General features: G+C 44.2%; 1 protein-coding gene across 1 annotated transcript in view; it reads right to left on the minus strand.

Annotated features, from left to right (window-relative positions):
* Nucleotides 1–6,266: 6,266 nt before the first annotated feature.
* The window catches only part of LOC103672961 (fibrous sheath-interacting protein 2-like), a 79,543-nt gene continuing 65,098 nt past the window's right edge, over nucleotides 6,267–20,711 (minus strand). Inside the window, exon 17 of the mRNA XM_040635231.1 lies at nucleotides 6,267–6,488. Coding sequence (XP_040491165.1) covers nucleotides 6,343–6,488 — 146 coding nt within the window. The 3' untranslated portion in view covers nucleotides 6,267–6,342. The remainder of the gene's footprint in view (nucleotides 6,489–20,711) is intronic.

Consider the following 20,711-nt stretch of genomic DNA (forward strand, 5'->3'; position numbering starts at 1 on the left):
AGAGAGATCCAGCGAGGAGGGAATACAAGCAGGGGGAGTGGGAGAGGAAGAAGCAGGCTCCTAGCGGAGGAGCCTGATGTGGGGCTCGATCCCAGGACTCTGGGATCACGCTCTGAGCTGAAGGCAGACGCTTAACGACTGAGCCACCCAGGCGCCTCTTGACTTTCCTCATTGTGACGACTCCTGCCCTATAGGCCTAGGACCCACATGGGGATTACTCTCAAGCACCAACTCAATTCCAGTTACACCCTTGAGGAGTAGCAAATGACCACTAGGTAGGCCTGCAACCCCCTGTGAGTCTTGTTTCAGGCCAGGGCTTTGGTTATTCCTCAGCCCCGAAGCCCGTACTCTAACAGGGCCATGATCATACTTCAGGTCTCTAGGTATCAGTGTCAACTTTGATCTTAAGTTCAGTATTCCTCGAATGTCTGGCTATTCTTTCCCCAGTGTATATATGCTGAAGTAAGTCGCTATAGGTCCTGTTAGAGGAAGTACTGGGGGGAAGATATTTGTCATTGTCCTTCCTTCTAGGGACCCAGCTACCTCTTCCAGGTCAGAAAACAGCTGTAGTTTGGAAACTGAGCAAGGAATTAGGACTTTTTATTGGGAAACCTCCCTCAAACCCCTGCTCCTCCACTGTTGTCTTTTTCAGCATGTAGATCTCGATACCCTTGCTGGCTGTCCCGTCTGTTTTATTTCTAGGGACACAGAATCCATTTGCCGTCTCTGCAGCTCCCTGTAGGTAAAGATCCCTTGGCTGCCCCTCAGGCCTTGTGGTTTGTTTTGGTATTTGTGGCCTACTAGCTGCTGGCTAGGGGTTCCCACTCCATGTCTCAGGGTCCCAGGATTTGCCAACCACATGGAATCATGTGGCCCTGACTGGAGCAAAGCAGATGCACCACATACTAAATATTGAGTATTTAATCTCCCTTGAGTTCTACCACTCCATTATGTTCTGCCTCGGTCTGCTCCTCCACTGCAGGAGGAAGTGGCTTTGTAAGCTCCACAGAAGCCCTCTGGCTCTTACACGTACTCTTTAGCTACTTAGTAACTGTCCTCCATTTCCATTACCCCGCTGGAGGGCGTCAGTACAACTTCACAGTGTCCAGCCATCTTCACAGTCTCTGTAGGCCTTATTCTTCTCGTATATTTCAAAAATCTGAATCACCACATCTGCAAGGCCATTCTCTCAGTTTTCCCAGGTCATCTCCAGATAAGTCTTCAGCAGTTGGACTGCCATCTTGTGCCTGAGACTATCTGTGCCCTGCACCTCCATCAAGACAGTGTCCATTTTGTTCACCAGGCAATACCTGGTGCCATCCCAGAACCCCACCTTGTCACAGCCTGTTTTCTTGGACCACCACTGGCACCAGTTGTGCTAGTTTGGGTTCTCTGAAAAGCAGATGCTGAAACAGGATTAGGGATAGGAGAGATTTACGAGGGAAAACCCTTGAGGGAAAATGAGTGGGGGCCAGGGGAGTCAAGGAGAGCTGCCGGACAGCCTAGATACAGGTCTAGATCCTGTGGAGGAGAGTGGGAAGGAAGGAGAGGTGGGTAGGAAGGATCTTGGACTGTGTGGTACAGTTCTAAGGACATCTGGCAAAGCAAATGCGTCTGTTGGGAGGGGCAGTCCACTGTGGGTCGTGAGCATCCTTGCACTTTCTTGGTGAGGGCTTTGAAAGCAAGGCTTACTGGTCTAATATTGAGCCATTTCTATAGGGCAAGAGGACCACAGTGTGACTACTTTAACTGCTTGCTTCCCAGGGGAGGGTCACTGGTTTGTTTGCTCATTGCTCAAAAAGTCCCAGGCCCTTGACCCCGGGTTCCTCAGGTGCCATGCAACCCACTGCATGGGTGGCATCCACCTGAGCCCATTACATTGTCCTGTGGGACTTGGGAGAGGGAAACCAGCAGAACTATGCCAATACTGTTGATGCTGTTTGCTGTGCTGTAATACACTGTCTTGTTCTAGCCCATTAAGTCTCACTGTCTACTTTCCACACCTGTGACGTGGTGACAGGTCTAGTCCTTGCTGTCCTTTGTGAGGCTGGAGTTCTTCCCTGACAGCATCTCTGACTCCAAGTCGCCTGTGAAGGGTGTCCTGTGTCTCACAGGAATGGCCTGTCTTAATATCCTGCCGCATTCAGTCATTGACTGAGAGCAGCCTGTGGGACGTTTGGCCTTGGTGAAAATGCAGGGATAATGGATTTCAGCGGCAGCAGCATTGGATTTCAGAGCTCAGCAGCTGTGGCCGTTCGTCACTCTTGCTCCCTGCAGCCAGAAATCTGAGAGGCACACATACACCCTGTACCAGGCCAAGCCTGAAACAAGCAGCTAGCAATTGGTTTTAGCGGCTTTTTGGGAACAGTGAATGTTTATTTGTTCCTTTCATGGGTCCACTTCGCAGAAGACAGTTGGAATTCATTGGTGGACAAATTCCCAGTGATCTCAACGCTAAACAGCCACATTGAATGAAGTGCTCATTGAGGGTGTTTTTTGGTTCTTGCCGTATCAGTATTTCTTTCATGGTGGCCTAATTAGCACCCTAGTCTGTCTGTCTGTCCCTTTTTGCTTCGTCTAACCTATTGGGGCATGTACCTAATAAGTATCTGTCTCAGCAGTTTATGGACTCATTGAGTCCTAAATTGGAGATAATCCTTATCTGGTACAGGACATCCCTTCTGTAAACATGTTTTGAAGCTCTTTGAAAGAAATAACCTGGTCATTGTCTAAGTGGGATTCTAGTGAAGTGTAAAGTGCTCTACGCTGTGCTGTTAGGACCAAAGGATAAAGTTAAATGTTTCCTTATGTCTTTTATTTTATCTGAAAATGTAAACTTAGAAGACATAATTTGGGGTGTGATTATTTGCACTAGAAGGATTTAACGTAGCGTTCTTCCTTTACTAAATTAGTGGCTCCTGATTCCTGCAGGTGTTACTGGAAACTGCATCATAAAATAGATAAGAGCAGGTTATAGTTTTCAGTAGGAAATAATCAACAATTACATTTATGATAAGCATTTTCTATTCTGTAAATTAAGTATGACCAATAGTATGTCATCAAAGATACATTGGTCCCTAGATAAATCATTAAAAATACTGAAATGAGGTGCCAGGTCCTATAAAGGGGCAAAACTGTATGACATATGTTGTTACTCTAAAGTGTATGTGAAAATTAAAAAAAAATAAAGCATATGTGTATCATGCAGATTTATGGCTGTTGTGATAGTATATTTAATTTAAGGCAGTATACTCTCTACAATGAACTTCAGTCAAAAATGTGACTACCTTTTGCCAGCTTAGGGTTTAGAAGAGTACTTGGGGATGACTGGAGATGACCTAGCCTCTTTAAAGAAGCCATTTTAAAAAGTTTGGATTGATATTTTCCTTTTCCTCGTGCCTCAGAAGAAACTGAGGTATTAGATATCATTCCATTTGGCTTAGGATAGGGTTACAAGTGGCTTAAGAAGTGATGTTGATGATGATTATGATGATGTTTCTTCAAGAGAAAGGCATTTATTAGCAAGTAGCTTACAACAGCAAAAAACCTTCATGATTATTAAATTAAATCTCTAACTTCTTTGGATTTTTTATTAGTGTGCCATATGATTACCAAATCGTAAAGTATACTCTAGTTGTCAGAGCCCACATCTTATTTTGCAGGATGGTTTTGCTTATTTCAAATGTGCATTTCTATTTGTTTAGGTTGCACTGTCCTTCTCATTTTCAGTGTCTGTATAGCCTTCTTTCTTGTTAATACACTACCAGTTCCCCCTGCTTGGATTGTTTTAATTTTTCATCATAATTTATACTACTGTTACAAACATTTTTATACAGAGTCCTTTTAAAATTTTTCCTTTTGTATTATTCCCTTGGACCACATTTCCCAAAGAGGGGCTACTAGATCCAAAAGTGCAGACAGAACCATAGCTTGTCTTATTGTTAGATTGCTTTTCAGAAAGATCAAATTTGTGGAACCATCAGCACCGTAGAGTTCAAATATAATTTTTCCCCTATATTCTGGACAACACTGGATTTTATCATTTCCTTTTTTCTTCTTTGGAAGGTGTATTGTGGTAACTTCAGGTTATTCTAATTTGCATTTTCTTTCATTGCAAGTGAAGCTGTGCATTTTTACTTTTAGTACTTTCATCTCTTTCTTTACATTTAGATGGTTCCATCTCCAAGGACTGTAGCTAGTAGCTCCAACATGCTTCGTGTATTTTGGCCAGCAGACTTTGAACCACTAATGGTAGGCATCTTTCCTCCCATTGTGGTGCTCACCTTTTGACATTTAGTTCATTTGACAAAAAACATTGTTTAAGATGAGGACCGACTTTGGAGCTACAGATGCAACCATAGAAACAGACCCTATCAGTGGCTCGAGGAAGTAGTATCTGTCGAATAGCATGCTTGCATTCTCTATCCGTCCTTCCTTTCTCACCTCCCTCCATTCTTCCTCTCTCTCTCTGTTTTCTGCCTTTAGGAGGGATCCATTGGTAAAAGAGATTGCTTCTGGAGAGGAGAACCAGGTAGCAGCTAGAAGAGCAGAGGTGAAGAGGCTTACTTTTCGCTGTACCATTTGTACTTTTGACTTCCAAACTGGATTTATATTACTTATTAGTAAAGACAAAACCATATGTAAGATCAGTATTTGCCATTATTGCTAACCGTTAAAAAATGACTTTAAAACTTAGGCTGCTGCATGTGATGAATTTCAGTATGTAGGGGCAGGAATGAGGGAATGGTTGAAGGCAGCCAATTTGGGGATAGGTGATATTTGGGCAGAAATGCCTGCCATTTTATTTCAGAAGTTCAGTTAACATTTATGGACTATAGGTACAGCATAAAGGAAATTTACTTGCCTGGAAATATTTCCCCAGGGAGTTTGCATAAAGCTGGTACCTTCCTCTGACCTAACTTTTGGATAAAGCTAGGGTATGAGAATGACTAGTTGAGTGATCCTCTTCCTGTTGACTGAGTGGATAGAGGGAGGCTGGAGTGGTGGTTTCAGTACCGGAGTGGTGTTTCTGTCTCATGGAAGCAGTTTCTAGCCAAGCACTGTGTTGAGGCCAGTTGGCAGGTACAGGTTCTGATTTGCTCTCTTTGATTCCTTGACTTTGGTGTTCCCGAAGGGGCCTATCCTTTCTCCATCAATGGAATTTTTAAAAAAAGGTTTTATTTACTTGTCAGAGAGAGAGAGCACAAGCAGGGGGAGAGGCAGAGGCAGAGGCAGAAGCAGGCTCCTTGCTGAGCAAGGAGCTAGATGCGGGACCCAATTCCAGGACCCTGGGATCATGACCTGAGCTGAAGGCAGATGCTTAACTGACTGAGCCACCCAGGCGTCCCCATCAATGGAGTTTTGGCAAGTGCAGGAGCACAGATATGACTGGAAAGCATGAGCTCCCTCTGGCCACATTGGTGGTTCCTATGTCTCGAAGGGGCGAAGAGGATGCCTGGAGGCATCAAAGCCCCTCTGAGGAGTCAGATCCTTGCACCGCCCTAGGTGTTTGTGGATAGACTTTGGAAATGAACTTGCAGGGAATTTTTCAACCTAATCTGAATGGGCTACCGCCCATGAGGCAGTGTGCTAACCAGACTGCAGTATCCAATGAAGGAGCCACTAGCTCCACATGGCTATTTAAATGGAACTAAAATGAAAAATTCAGTTCTTCACTCATACTAGTGACTAAATAGCCACGTGGAGCTAGTGGCTACTGTACTGGAATTAAAATGTGACCAGAGGGAGCGTGTGTGTATGTGTGTGTGCCATTTCCATCATCATAGAAGATTCCATCAGATAGCACTGAATTAGATCATTCAGGGATGGTGGCATTATATGCAGCTCTGGGACCAGAGGTGAAAGCCTTCCTGGTGCTTTCCAGACCTACCTGATCCTTCCTGTCATTTGAGGATTGCCTCAATTCCAGTTACTCCAGGAAACTCATACTGACCACTCCAGCTCACAACCATGAGTCCCTTCTTTGAGCTCCTAGAGAACACAAAATACATGATAACTCACTCTTACTGGTGTCACACTTTTGCTTTTAAGTTAGTTTTATCTTCCCAGCAAGGCTTCAGTGCCCTCAAGAGCAGAGAATGAATCCCACAGATTATCTCGATGGGAGGCACAGTCCCTCTTTTTGTGCCAAAATGCCTATCAGAAGCATTTATCAAACCCTTCTTTTCTCCAGCTGCCTTTTGTACATTCTTTGCTCTTATGAGAATTTAAAAGTATTTATAAGAATCCGTGTGTAGGACACAATGTCATGTTTCAAAAGCCATTTATTTTTTTTGAGGAAGGTCAGGTGTTGCAGCCTTATTGATGTTAGGTGTTGCAGCCTCAGCTTCTGTCCTGGTGAGGGCGGGGGGAGGGTGAGGAAGATTTGGAAACATTGGCATTAGATCTTGAAAACACTTTGGACAGAGCTGATGATACCTTCTTCATCATTTCAGACCCCTGTTTGGAAGTACTGGGCTTATCAGCATCTGTGAACAAACCAAGAGAGAAATCTGGTCATTTATTGAACTTTCTAATTAAAGCTGTCAGGCTGGGGGTTGATGATTTAGGATTCAGAAAGAAGCATTTATATAATAACTTTTGAGTTTTAAAGTGCTTTCACAAAGAGTCTTTTTTAAAAGTTTTAAAAAAAGATTTTATTCATTTGAGAGAGAGAGTGAAAGCATGATCGGGGGGAGGGGTCAGAGGGAGAAGTAGACTCCCCACTGAGTGGGGAACCCGTTGTGATGAGGGGCTCGATTCCCCGGGAACCTGGGGTCAAGACCTGAGCCGAAGGCAGACGCTTCACCGACTGAGCCACCCCGACGCCCCCTTTTTTTAAGTTTTTAATTTTCATTCCAGTGTAGCTAATATACAGTGGCATGTGAGTTTCAGGTGTACAGCATAGTGATTCAACAATTCTACACATGACTCAGTGCTCATCATGATAACACACTATTTGCTCCTTCTGACACCCCTGGGAAGCAAGGCAGGGATATTCAGTGAGGCCAGATGCTTTGTCTCAGAGGACCTTACTGACTTTAGATGAGGTCGGAAGGTGGCCAAGTTGGCACTAGAGCCCAGGCTGTGGTGTGCAGCTCTGTACTCCCTGCACCCTGATGCTTCTCGAGCCAGCTCAGCAGTACCTTCTCCCTCATGCCATCAGATAACTATCCAAAACAGCCTGAGGAGCGGATTCCACATGAAAAGGTAACTTCCAATTCTTAGCAGTGTGGACATCCGTTTCAGAACATCCAGGTAAAAACAGCAGTGCTTTAAAAAAAGGTTATCATTTCTGACTCACTTTGGATAAATTTTCAGTTGACTGACCCCAAATGATCTGTTTGTTGTGTGAGCTATATAGGACTTGTGTGGCCAGTAAGAGTCTCCATTTGGACCCATTTTTTCTGCACCACTTGTTTTGTGCAAATCATATCCTAGTTTATGTTAACAGAATGATTACTGTATGTGTAAGGACAGAAATGAGCATTTATCTGTGTTGCTGATGCATCATGACAGGATGTCATGAAAAGATACAGGGCAATAAAGCACATACTTTCTTGTTTCCAGTAAACGACAAATTTCTCCTCTAGCTTTTGCAGTTACCTAGCTTTTAATCTTCTCCAGCAATATAACCTTGGGAATCTCAAGAATCTATGATTTTTTTAAAAGATTTTATTTATTTATTTGACAGAGAGAGAGACAGCCAGCGAGAGAGGGAACACAAGCAGGGGGAGTGGGACAGGAAGAAGCAGGCTCCCAGCGGAGGAGCCCAATATGGGGCTCGATCCCAGGACTCTGGCATCATGCCCTGAGCCGAAGGCAGACGCTCAACAACTGAGCCACCCAGGCGTCCCTCAAGAATCTATGATTAAAAGTAAGGTAGGAGACAAATAAGGGGGAAAATTTTAGCTTTTCAAATTAATAATGCAGTACTGGAATGTGCTAGTAGTTGACAAAATAAGAACAACCTAGAAATTAATCAGGAAAAAGTCAAAATCTGCAGAGGCAAAGACAAAGGCTTGAATGGAAAGATCTGTAGTCTGAAAAAGCAAGCCAACGACTTCTAGTTATAGGATTGAGGCACACGCTACAAGGCCATATTCTGGAAATCTCACTGGAAAGGAAAAATGAAGCTTTGTTTTTGCAATTTGAGGATCTTGTTAAGAATGCAGATGCCTGGATCCCATTTCCCAGAGATAAAAACTGGGCAGCACTGGGGAGGGGCCAGGATTCTGCATGGCTAATAAGCATCCTGGATGATCCTGACGCAAGCAAGCTATCACTGAACAGCACTTTGGGACACTGCTCTGGGACATGGTGCTTCACAGGGTGGATATGAGAAAAGCACTTAGCTGACAGATGCCTGGTACGTAGCTGACACGTGATAAATGTTACTGCCTGGAACTGTCACCCCTTTGCTGGGAGGTTCAATTGAGAACTGCATAACAACTCACAAATCACAATCTATATACATAGTAAGTGGTATTATTTCAACCCCATATTGGTGGCGGGGGACTGTGCAAGGCAGGAGCCACTCACTGCAGGGGGAGTGTATATATTTAGAATGACATCATTGAGAGCTTTATTAGAAAATGATAAATATGTTGTACCTGAAACGCCATCATTTGAAGAATACAGGCTGGCCAGAGCACTTTCACGTTGATAGAGGGTGATAAACGGCCAAGACAGAGGTGAAATAGTAGTTTAAGCCTCTGTCCTTTGTTGGACAGCGAACACCAGAAGTACCTAGAGACCCTCGAGGGACAAAGCACAACCATGTGGCATTTGTACAGCCCAGTGCTGGCGCTCTGCAGTCTCAAAGAATTATTCTCTGGGATCTCGGCTGTTCCTAGGTGTGACTCCTCATAATTCTTGGAATTATGACACCCAGGATTGGCCGCAGGCTTGGACATGCACTGCCCCTATAGGAGCATTTCAAGGGCTCAAGTGTCCCAGGTTGCAAAAAATGCCACCCATGCATGCCCCCTCCCTCCTGGGGCTTGGAATAAATGACATGTTTTAGATGCTTCTCTGAGAGAAGATAATGATGGGGGGGTCTTTAGGGGAGAAAGGGGAAAAGGGATGTCCAATTCACTACCCCAATCTCCCTTTAAATAGTTCTTAACAATTGTGAGGTGTGGAGCATGGAGATGGTAGGGCAGGCACAGTGGCTCAGATGCTGGCTCTGCTGTATGGACCTTCATCACCGCCTGGGATGCAGACGTGGCCTGATCACAGAAGGGCATGAAATAGGCTGGCGGAGGTGGCCAGGCTGCAGGGTACCACTCCGTGGTGGTGGTAGTTTAAAAGGAAGTGGCAAATCCATGAACTGAGGCATAAATTCATGCAAGATGAGAGAAGTTGTGTTTTGTACAGATGGTGTGGAGGGCAGAGTATTATTGTAACAGTTTGACTCTAATTCTTCTAAGAGGATTTGAGGCAGCTTACGGATTAAGACATTGCGAAATAGGATATTTAAAGGGATCAACTGGGAGAGGGACAATCTAAGGAACTGGTTCTCAACACTAGCGGCACAAGAGAAGCATCTGGATAAATATTAAAAATAGGCATGTTTTGGCCCCACCCTAATTGAACAGGATCCCCTGAGGGTGGGGCCAGCATTTATCTGTTTTCTAAATTGCCCGGGTGACTCCAATGTGTAGCCAGGCAGAGCGCTCCTGAGCTAAAGGAAGGTGGGGGCGGGGTGCAGATGCTCCTGAATGGCCTGACAGCAGTAGGTTAAGTCAATGGTTTGCAATGTTGCCTATACATTAAAATCACCTGGGCAGCCTTTAGAACTCCCAAGGCCTAGGCTGCAACCCAGACCAATCAGAATCTCTGGGGGTGGGGCCTGGGAATCAGTTTTAAAGGTTTGCCAGATGAGGGGGGCGCCTGGGTGGCACAGCGGTTAAGCGTCTGCCTTCAGCTCAGGGCATGATCCCGGCATTATGGGATCGAGCCCCACATCAGGCTCCTCCGCTGGGAGCCTGCTTCTTCCTCTCCCACTCCCCCGATTGTGTTCCCTCTCTCGCTGGCTGTCTCTGTTAAATGAATAAATAAAATCTTTAAAAAAAAATCTTAAAAAAAAAAAGTTTGCCAGATGATTCCAGTGTGCAGCCAGGATCTGTGTAGTAGTTCCCAAATATGGCTATACATCTGACTGATGGGGAGAGGGCTAGGGAACTCCCAACAAGGAGACTACATTTGGCTCTGATGGCTAAGGCTGTTCTTTCAAAAACATGTTTGTTGGGCATCTACCATATTTTAGTCCCGTGTTAGGTGCTGGGTGTACAGTTCTAAACAAAACAAAGCCCTTGCCATCATGAAGCTTATATTCAAGTGAATATAAAGTCTACCAGAGGATGAGGGCAGGAATATTTATCTGCTTTCTTTACTACTGAATTTCCAGTGCCTGGCACATAGTAGGCACTTGATAAAAAATTGTTAAATGAATGAATGATTGACTGAATAGTGACTTAAGTGCTATGAAGAAAAATAAAGCAGGGTAAGGGAGGATAGTGTGTGTGTTTCCATCTTACATGGCATGGTCAGGGAAGGCCTCACAGAGATGGTGACTTGAGCAAAGACTGGAAGGAGATGGGGAGGAAGACACACAGCTATCTGGGGTTAGCGTGTCCCTGGCAAAGGAAGAGCAAGGCAATGGCCCTGAGGTGAGAGTATGCTTGGCATTTTAGGGGAGCAATAAGGAAGCCAGTGTGGCTGGAGGAGTGACAGTGAGTGGACAGAGGGGAAACAGAGTGACAAACGGGAAATGGGGGTTGGGAAGAGAGAGGGTGGGCAGCTCATATAGAGCCCTGTAGATGATGGTAAGGACTTTGGCATTAAGGAAAACATGATGGCTTCTTTTCCCGTGTCAGACACTGGAGAGTGTATGTATTCATGTGTACAGTGACTAACGTTTACCTGGAGCTGAATACAAGCAGGAATTTCTGTGCTACTCGATAAAGAATGCTGAGTGTCTTAATGGATCAGGCCTTTAACTATAATTTTACAATGGGCAAAAACTCAGCAAGTGAGGACAATCAGCAAGAAGAGTCACGATGAGCCAGGAAATCAGCTTGGCAATGGAAAAGCCTGTCAGCAGGCCTCCAGACTGGCCTTTAAGTGATGCTTGAGGTTGTTAAATAGATGTTAGTATTGCTAAATGAGAAGTGTCTGGAAAACTAACAAGAGGTGTATGAGAGGGTGTGTGTACGCGCACACTGGGGAGCGGTTAGAGTAAACCTAGAGGAAAGCAAAAGTGATACAAAACAGAGAAGAGGATCCAGGCGGATCTATGGCTTCAGCCATTATTGGAAACTTCCTAAGAGCGTCTTATGGGAGGGGAATTTCTTGGGATCACACTGAGGAGTCAGCCAGACTTTTGGAAAGCTGCCTATGAAGGGTCAGTGCTCAGGGACATTGGGAAGTAGTTGGAATCAGCACTCATTTCCCTTAAGCAGCACCCCTTCCTCTTCGAAGCATCTGTTCTCTCTCTACCCTCACCAGGTCCCTTGCCTGGGCCTACCTGGGAGTGCACTGTGAGTCACTTCTATTCAACTTTTCTCTAGAGGCTACAGGAACCAAACTGAGTGGCATTGTTCTAAGGTGCTAAGGGGGCTGTGGCTTACCCTGTGCATTTGCATAAGGACAATAATTTAACCCAAATGTGAGGATTTCGATGAAGGGCTTTTCAGGCACCAGGGGTTGGCCCCCGCTGGGAGAGATTTGTATGCAGGGAAGGTGTGAAGAAGGAAATGCTTCCTGACGCCCCTCAAAGCACAACACACAAGCAGTCCCTTATTTAAGGGAGTCCCTTATTTCTGTGGGGGCTTCACTAGCTCACAATGAGGGGCCAGTGAAAAATATTTACCTTAATACTGCTTGCATTCTCCAGATCTGGATATTTAAAACTTTCTGTGGTCAAAATACAATGTTGGAAAACAGTTATTTCAGAGTCATATACAAATTTTGGCACAAAATTTATCTCAGTGGTTTTAGCAAAGAACTGCAGAAATTAGGCAAACAGAAAACGCTGAAGAGGTGAGATCCCTAGAATTCTAGGCACAGGTCTTGGCTCTTTACTCCCAAACTGGGAAAGATGATGCAAGATGATGTGGTAGAAAGAGCACCAGCCAGAACATCAGGAAAGGCAGGCTTTGCCACTAGCTTACACGTCCTTGCTCAGCCACTCAAACTCTGGGGGCTTCTTTGTTCATCTTTAAAATGAGAAATTAGGCCGTGGGTGATTTCTAAGGACCCCTACAGCTCTCTGGTTGTAGACCCTTGAAAAGAATTGAATGAGGCTGCCAGCTAAAGGAATGCTAGAAAGGAAGGTGGCAGGTCTTAGGAAATGGTTACTTCCTGCGAATCGGGAGAGCACTGAGGCATTATCTTGAATTCCAGGAGACATCTGTGATTGAAATTTGGCCTAAGGAGGTAGAAATGATCCCAAGAAGGAAGTTTCAAAAAGACCCACAGCGAGGGAGGGAGCGAGTAGTAAAAGGAGCAATGGACTTGTTTGGAGTCAGAAAAACTGTGTTTGAATCTTGGCTTCACTATCTAGAGCTCAGTGAATATGGTCAGTTCTAACTTCTCTGTTTCTTCCTATGTACAAAGGGGATGTGACTACTTTCTTTCTCACAAGAAGACCAGGTGAAGTAATGTGTATGTATTTCATATACATTTTATACATGTATAATCATAAAGAACCAAGATGAGAAGATTCTCTCTGGATTACCCTTTGGGCCAAGGATTCTAGAAAAAATACAGTAAAACCTCAGTTACCTTTAATATGAGAGAGATCCCATTACTTGAATTATCTGATGAAATTGGTTAACCAAAATATCCACTCAATTTTATTATCAATTGCTAGTTGTTCAAAAGTGTCTGAATACTTTCCTACCTTAGGAAGTCTTGTATACTGTACACATTTGAATTGACTTCTTTTTGGTGATTGGGGCCATTTGGGTTTATCCAGGCCATCATTCCAATATAATTTTTAAGTGACTAGGCTAAATGCATGACATCCCTTCTGGATATATCTAAGAAGTTGTTTTGATAAAGAGGGAATGGAAAAATTCAGGTGCTTGAGGGTTCCAGATGGTCAGAGTCAAGTTGAGATTTTATTGTCTCTTCTGTGAAACTAAGAATTTGTATTGCCAAGGAGGAGGAGTTAAGATGGCGGAGGAGTAGGGGACCCCTTTTTCAGCCGGTCCCCTGAGTCGAGCTGGATAGGTACCAGACCAGCCTGAACATCCACGGAAACAGCCTGAGACGCAGGAAGATACATCTGGATCTCTACAAATGAACATCTCCAGCGCTGAGTATTGAGGTACGAAGCAGGGAGCCTTGAAACCGCGCACAGATATCAGAAGATAAACGGAAGGGGGAGGGAGCCGCCGCGTTCAGGCACTGGGAAGCGGTAGCCACCTGCACGGGGGGAGCGGGTGGACTCGCGGACAGCACCTGCGAGAAAACAGACTGGGACCGTGAGCGGGGAGCGCGTGCCACCAGACTGCTCACGGAACTCCGGAACTCCGGTGCGCTCACTGGAAACACACTGAGACCGGGAGCTCTGGGAGCGCGCTGGGCAGCTGGCGGCTGGCGGCTGGCGGTGTTAGAAACACAAAGGACAGAGACATGCCGGCCCTGGAAGTGAGGGCTGGGACGCCGGGTGTGGGGCACACATCCCGGGACGCTGCAGGGTTGAGCAGCACCAACAGTAACAGAGATAAAGTGGCCAGAACATCAGTGGAGAATGGTCCGCAATCCCTCTGTTCTGAGACAGAGGCTGAGATTCGGCCGCTGCTGCTCTGACTCTCAGAAGAGGCACAGCAAGCCTCCAGGGAAAGCCGCCAGAGAACAAAATCCTGGAAATACTGGCTCACAGTGTGCCCATCCCCATCCCCCCTCGCAGGGGACACGGAGACCCTACCCAAACAGGGTTGCCTGAGTATCAGCGCGGCAGGCCCCTCCCCCAGAACACAGAAGGCAGGCTGAAAAATCAAGAAGCCCACATTCCGGGGCGCCTGGGTGGCACAGTCATTAAGCATCTGTCTTCGGCTTAGGGCGTGATCCCGTCGTTCCGGAAAGGAGTCCCTCATCGGGCTCCTCCGCTGGGAGCCTGCTTCTTCCTCTCCCAATCACCTGCTTGTGTTCCCTCTCTCGCTGGTTGTCTCTCTGCCACATAAATAAATAAAATCTTTAAAGAAGAAGCCCACATCCCTAAGATCCCTATAAAACAAAGGCGCACGGCCTGGGTCCTGGTCAATAATTTGGGCTCTGGACAACCCCGCAACCTCTCCTCATCAGAATGAAGAGAAGGAGAAGTCCCCCCCCAGCAAAGAAAAGACAATGAGTCTGTGGCCTCTGCCACAGAACTAATGGATATGGATGTAACCAAATTATCAGAAATGGAATTCAGAGTAACAATGGTCAAGATGATGTGTAGACTTGAAAAAAGTATTAACGAAAATGTTAATGAGAATATAGAATCTCTAAGGGCAGAAATGAGAGCAAATTTGGAAGAAATTAAAAATTCTATGAGCCAAATGCAGTCAAAACTAAAGGCTCTGATGGCCAGGGTCACTGAGGCAGAGGAACTTATTAGCGAATTGGAGGATGGGTTAGTAGAAGAAAAAATGAAAATAGAAGCTGGACTTAAAAAAATCCACGCCCATGAATGTAGGTTACAGGAGATTACTGACTCAATGAAATGATCCAATGTCAGAATCATCAGCATCCCCGAGGGGGGTGGAGAAAAACAGAGGACTAGAAGAGATATTTGAACAAATTGTAGCTGAAAACTTCCCTAATCTAGCGAGGGAAACAAACATTCGTGTCCAAGAGGCAGAGAGGACCCTTCCCAAGCTCAAGCATGACAAACCTACACCATGTCACGTCATAGCGCAATTCGCAAATATTAGATCCAAGGATACAGTATAGAAAGCGGCCAGGGCAAAGAAATTTCTCACGTACCAAGGCAAAGCTATCAGAATTACGTCAGACCTGTCTACACAGACCTGGAATGAGAGAAAGGGTTGGGGGGGCATTTTTAAAGCTCTTTCAGAGAAAAACATGCAGCCAAAGATCCTTTATCCAGCAAGGCTGTCATTCAGAATTGATGGAGAAATAAAAACCTTCCAGAATCACCAGTCATTAACCAATTTCATAACCACTAAACCAGCCCTACAGGAGATATTAAGGGGGGTTCTATAAAAGTAAAAAGGCCCCAAGAGTGATACAGAACAGAAAGTCACAACCGATAAAACAAAGACTTTACTGGCAACATGGCATCATTAAAATCATATCTCTCAATAATCACTCTCAATGTAAATGGCCTAAATGCTCCCATACACGCCACAGGGTTGCAGATTGGATAAAAAGAAATGACCCATCCATTTGCTGTCTACAAGAGACTCATTTTGAACCCAAAGATACATTTAGACCGACAGTAAAGGGATGGAGTACCATCTTTCACGCAAATGGACCTCAAAAGAAAGCTGGGGTAGCAATTCTCATATCAGATAGATTGGATTTTAAACTAAAGACTATAGTTAGAGACACAGAAGGGCACTATATTTCTTAAAGGATGTATCCATCAAGTGGATATGACAATTATAAATATATATGCCCCCAAACAGGAGCAGCAAGATACACAAGCCAACTCTTAACCAGAATAAAGAGACATATAGATAAAAATACATTAATAGTAGGGGACCTCAACACCCCACTATCAGAAATAGACAGAACACCCTGGCAAAAACTACAAAAAGAATCAAAGGCTTTGAATGCCACTGGAAGCAAGTTGGACCTCTAGATATATATAGAACACTACACCCCAGAACCAAAGAATACTCATTCTATTCTAATGCCCATGGAACATTCTCAAGAATAGACCATGTTCTGGGACACAAAACAGGTCTCAACTGATAACAAAAGATTGAAATTATCCCCTGCATATTCTCAGACCACAACGCTCTGAAATTGGAACTCAACCACAAGGAAAAATTTGGAAGAAACTCAAACACTTGGAGACTAAGAACCATCCTGCTCAGGAATGATTCGATAAACCGGGAAATCAAAAAACAAATTAAACAATTTATGGAGACCAACGAGAATGAAAACACAGTGGTCCCAAACCAATGGGATACTGCAAAGGCAGTCCTAAGGGGGAAATACATAGCCATCCAAGCCTCACTCAAAAGAATAGAAAAATCTAAAATGCAGTTTTTATATTCTCACCTCAAGAAGCCGGAACAGCAACAGAGGGACAGGCCTAATCCACTCACGAGGAAGCAGGGACCAAGATTAGAGCAGAAATCAATGAATTAGGCCGAAGTACAGTAGAGCAGATCAACAGGACTAGAAGCTGGTTCTTTTGAGAGAATCAATAAAATTGACAGACCAATGGCAAGATTTATCCAACAGAAAAGAGAAAAAGACCCAAATCAATAAAATTATGAATGAAAAGGAGGGTCAGCCACCAACACCAAGGAAATTGAAGGGATTATGTAGAAACTCTTTATCAGGGCGCCTGGGCACAGCGGTTGGGCGTCTGCCTCGGCCTCAGGCGTGATCCCGCTTCTGGGATCGAGCCCCACATCAGGCTCCCCTGCTATGAGCCTGCTTCTTCCTCTCCACTCCGCTTTCCAGCCTCCCTTCTCTCGCTGGCTGGCTCTATCTCTGTTGAATGGGTAAATAAAATATTTAAAAAAAAAAAAGAAACTTTTATCAACAGCTATATGCCAATAAATTAAGCAATCTGGAAGAGATGGAGGCCTTCCTGGAAACCTATAAACTACCAAGACTGAAACAGGAAGAAATTGATTTTTTTTAAACAGGCCAATTATTTATGAAGAGATTGAGTCAGGGATAAACAACCTTCCAAAAAACAAAACTCCAGGCCCAGACGGTTTTCCTGGGGAATTCTACCAAACATTCAAAGAAGAAATAATACCTATTCTCCCAAAGCTATTTCAAAAAATAGAAACAGAAGGAAAGCTACCAAACTCATTCTATGAGGCCAATATTACCTGATCCCCAAAACCAGGCAAAGACCCCATCAAAAAGGAGAATTACAGACCATTTCCCTAATGAATATGGACGCCAAAATCCTCAACAAGATCCTGGCTAATAGAATCCAACAGTACATTAGGTGATTATCCATCATGACCAAGTGGAATTCATCCCTGGGATGCAAGCGGTTTCAACATTCGGCGAAATCGATCAGCATGATACATCATATCAACAAGAAAAGTCTCAGGAACCATATGATCCTCTCATCTGATGCAGAAAAAGCATATGACATGAGGGCGCTCTGGTGGCACAGCTGGTTAAGCGCTCTGCCCCGGCTCAGGGCGTGATCCCCGGGCGTGGCGGATCGAGCCCCACATCAGAGCTCTTCCTTCCGCTATGAGCCTGCTTCTTCCTCTCCCACTCCCCTGCTTGTGTTCCTCTCGCTGGCTGTCTCTATTCTGTCAAATAAATAAATAAAATCTTAAAAAAAAAAAGAAAAAGAAAAAGCATTTGACAAAATACAGCATCCTTTCCCTGATTAAAACCCTTCAGGAGTGTAGGAATAGAGGGTACATTTCTCACCTCTCATAAAAGCCATCTATGAAAAGCCTATAGTAAATATTATATTCTCAATGGGGAAAGCTAGAAGCCTCTTCCCTTAAGATCAGAACACCACAAGGATGCCCACTTCTCGCCACTATGCTATTCCCAACATAGTACTAGAAGTCCTTGCAACAGCAATCTGACAACAAAAGGGATTAAAGGTATCCAAATCGGCAAAAGAAGAAGTCAAAATGTATCTCTTCGCAGATGACATGATACCTATATGGAAAACCCAAAAGAATCCAACTCCCAAACTATTAGAGTTATAGAGCAATTCAGGTAGTGGCGGGGATACAAAATCAAGCAATGCTCAGAAATCAAAGTTGCATTTCTATACATGAATAATGAGACGGAAGAAAGAGAAAAGGAATCCATCCCATTTACAATAGCTTCAAAACCATACGCTATCCTGGAATTAACTTAACCGGAGCAGAAAGGACCCTATATTCTAGAAAACTACAAACACTCTTGAAAGACATTGAGGAAGCGATCAAAAAAGATGGAAAGATATCTCCATGCCATGCGGATCGGAAGAATTAAATATAGTTAAAATGTCCATGCTACCCAAGCAATCTACAATTTCAATGCTATCCCGATCAAAATACCGAGGACATTTTTCAAAGAACTGGAACAAATAGTCCTTAAATTTGTATGGAACCAGAAAAGGCCCCAAATCTCCAAGGAACTGTTGAAAAGGAAAAACAAAGCTGGGGGCATCACAATGCCAGATTTCGAGCTGTACTACAAAGCTGTGATCACAAAGACAGCATGGTACTGGCACAAAAACAGACACACAGACCAATGGAACAGAATAGAGAAACCAAAAATGGACCCTCGGCTCTTTGGGCAACTAATCTTTGATAAAGCAGGAAAAAACATCCAGTGGAAAAAAGACAGTCTCTTCAATAAATGGTGCTGGGAAAATTGGACAGCTACATGCAAAAGGATGAAACTTGACCACTCTCACACCATACACAAAAACAAACTCCAAATGGATGAAAGACCTCGATGTGAGACAGGAATCCATCAAAATTCTAGAGGAGAACATAGGCAGCAACCTCTACGACATCAGCCAAAGCAACCTTTTTCATGACACATCCCCAAAGGCAAGAGAAACAAAAGATAACATGAACTTGTGGGACTTCATCAAGATAAAAAGCTTCTGCACAGCCAAGGAAACAGTCAAAAAAACTAAGAGGCAGCCCATGGAATGGGAGAAGATATTTGCAAATGACACTACAGATAAAAGACTGGTATCCAAGATCTACAAAGAATTTCTCAAACTCAATACACATGAAACAAATAATCAAATCAAAAAATGGGCGGAAGATATGAACAGACACTTTTCCAATGAAGACATACAAGTGTCTAACAGAGACATGAAAAAATGTTCCTCATCATTAGCCATCAGGGAAATTCAAATCAAAACCACACTGAGATACCACCTTACACCAGTTAGCATGGCAAAAATAGACAAGGCAGGAAACAACAATTGTTGGAGAGGATGTGGAGAAAGGGGATCCCTCCTACATTGTTGGTGGGAATGCAAGTTGGTACAGCCACTCTGGAAAACAGTGTGGAGGTCCCTTAAAAAGTTAAAAATTGAGCTACCCTATGACCCAGCCATTGCACTACTGGGTTTTTACCCCAAAGATACAGACGTAGTGAAGAGAAGGGCCATATGCACCCCAATGTTCATAGCAGCATTGTCCACAATAGCTAAATCGTGGAAGGAGCTGAGATGCCCTTCAACAGATGACTGGATTAAGAAGTTGTGGTCCATATATACAATGGAATATTACTCAGCTATCAGAAAGAACGAATTCTCAACATTTGCTGCAACATGGACGGCACTGGAGGAGATAATGCTACATGAAATAAATCAAGCAGAGAAAGACAAATATCATATGATTTCTCTCATCTATGGAACATAAGAAATAGGATGATCGGTAGGGGAAGAAAGGGATAAAGAAGGGGGGGTAATCAGAAGGGGGAATGAAGCATGAGAGACTATGGACTATGAGAAACAAACTGAGGGCCTCAGAGCAGAGGGGGGTGGGGGAATGGGATAAGCTGGTGATGGGTAGTAAGGAGGGCACGTATTGCGTGGTGCACTGGGTGTTATACGCAACTAATGAATCATCGAACTTTATATCGGAAACCGGGGATGTACTGTATGGTGACTAACATAATATAATAAAGAAATCATTAAAAAAAAGAATTTGTATTGCCAGCCCTGACCTCCCCACTGAATTCTAGACTTAACTATCCCACTGCTCATGTGATCGTTGAACTTGAGTGTCTAATGGCCTCAGTCTCCCATAGCCCAAACAGAATTCTTGTTACCTCTCCCCTCTCTACCTTTGCTCCCCTTCCTGTCTCACAACATGGACCACAAGCCACTTAGTTGCTCAAGCCAAAATTGTAGGAATCACCCTTGACTTTTCCATTTTCCTCACTTCCAACATCCACTCCATTAGCAGTTCCTGCTGATTCTACTTTCAAAATACATTCTGTATCTGTTCACTTATTACCACCTCCATGGCTACACCCCTGGTCCAAGCCACCATCATTTCTTGGCTGGATTGCTATGAAAGCCTCCAGACTGTTCTACCTGCTTTAATCCTATCTTTACTCAGTTCATTCTCCAAACAGTAGCCAGAGGGATTTTTTTAAATTCATAAGTTAGATTATATTACTTCTCTGCTGAAAATCCTCCGTAGGATTCCTACAGCAACCCCAAAAGTAATCCATGCTCATTTCTACTGTCTATCACAGGCCCTAACATGATCCGACCCCTAGCTATCTCTCTAACCCCATCTCATACCACTTTCCTTCTCACTGGGCTCTAGGTACTAGCCTTTATTCTTTTCCTCTAACATGCCAAGCTCATCCCACCCTAGGGTCTTTGCACTTACTGTACCCTGTGCCTGGGATCCTCTGCTTCCAGATCTTCCTGTGGCTGCTTCCTTTTGTCATTAAGTTCTGATGTTTCTGGACTTCTTGGACCAGACTAATCTAGCCAGCCACTCTCTATCACGTTGGCCCTTCTTTCTTTTATTCATATTCACTCACAAATTCCACAA

The sequence above is a fragment of the Ursus maritimus genome, assembly GCF_017311325.1.
Source record: "Ursus maritimus isolate PB19 chromosome X unlocalized genomic scaffold, ASM1731132v1 scaffold_X1, whole genome shotgun sequence".
In the NCBI taxonomy this organism is placed as follows: Eukaryota; Metazoa; Chordata; class Mammalia; order Carnivora; family Ursidae; genus Ursus; species Ursus maritimus.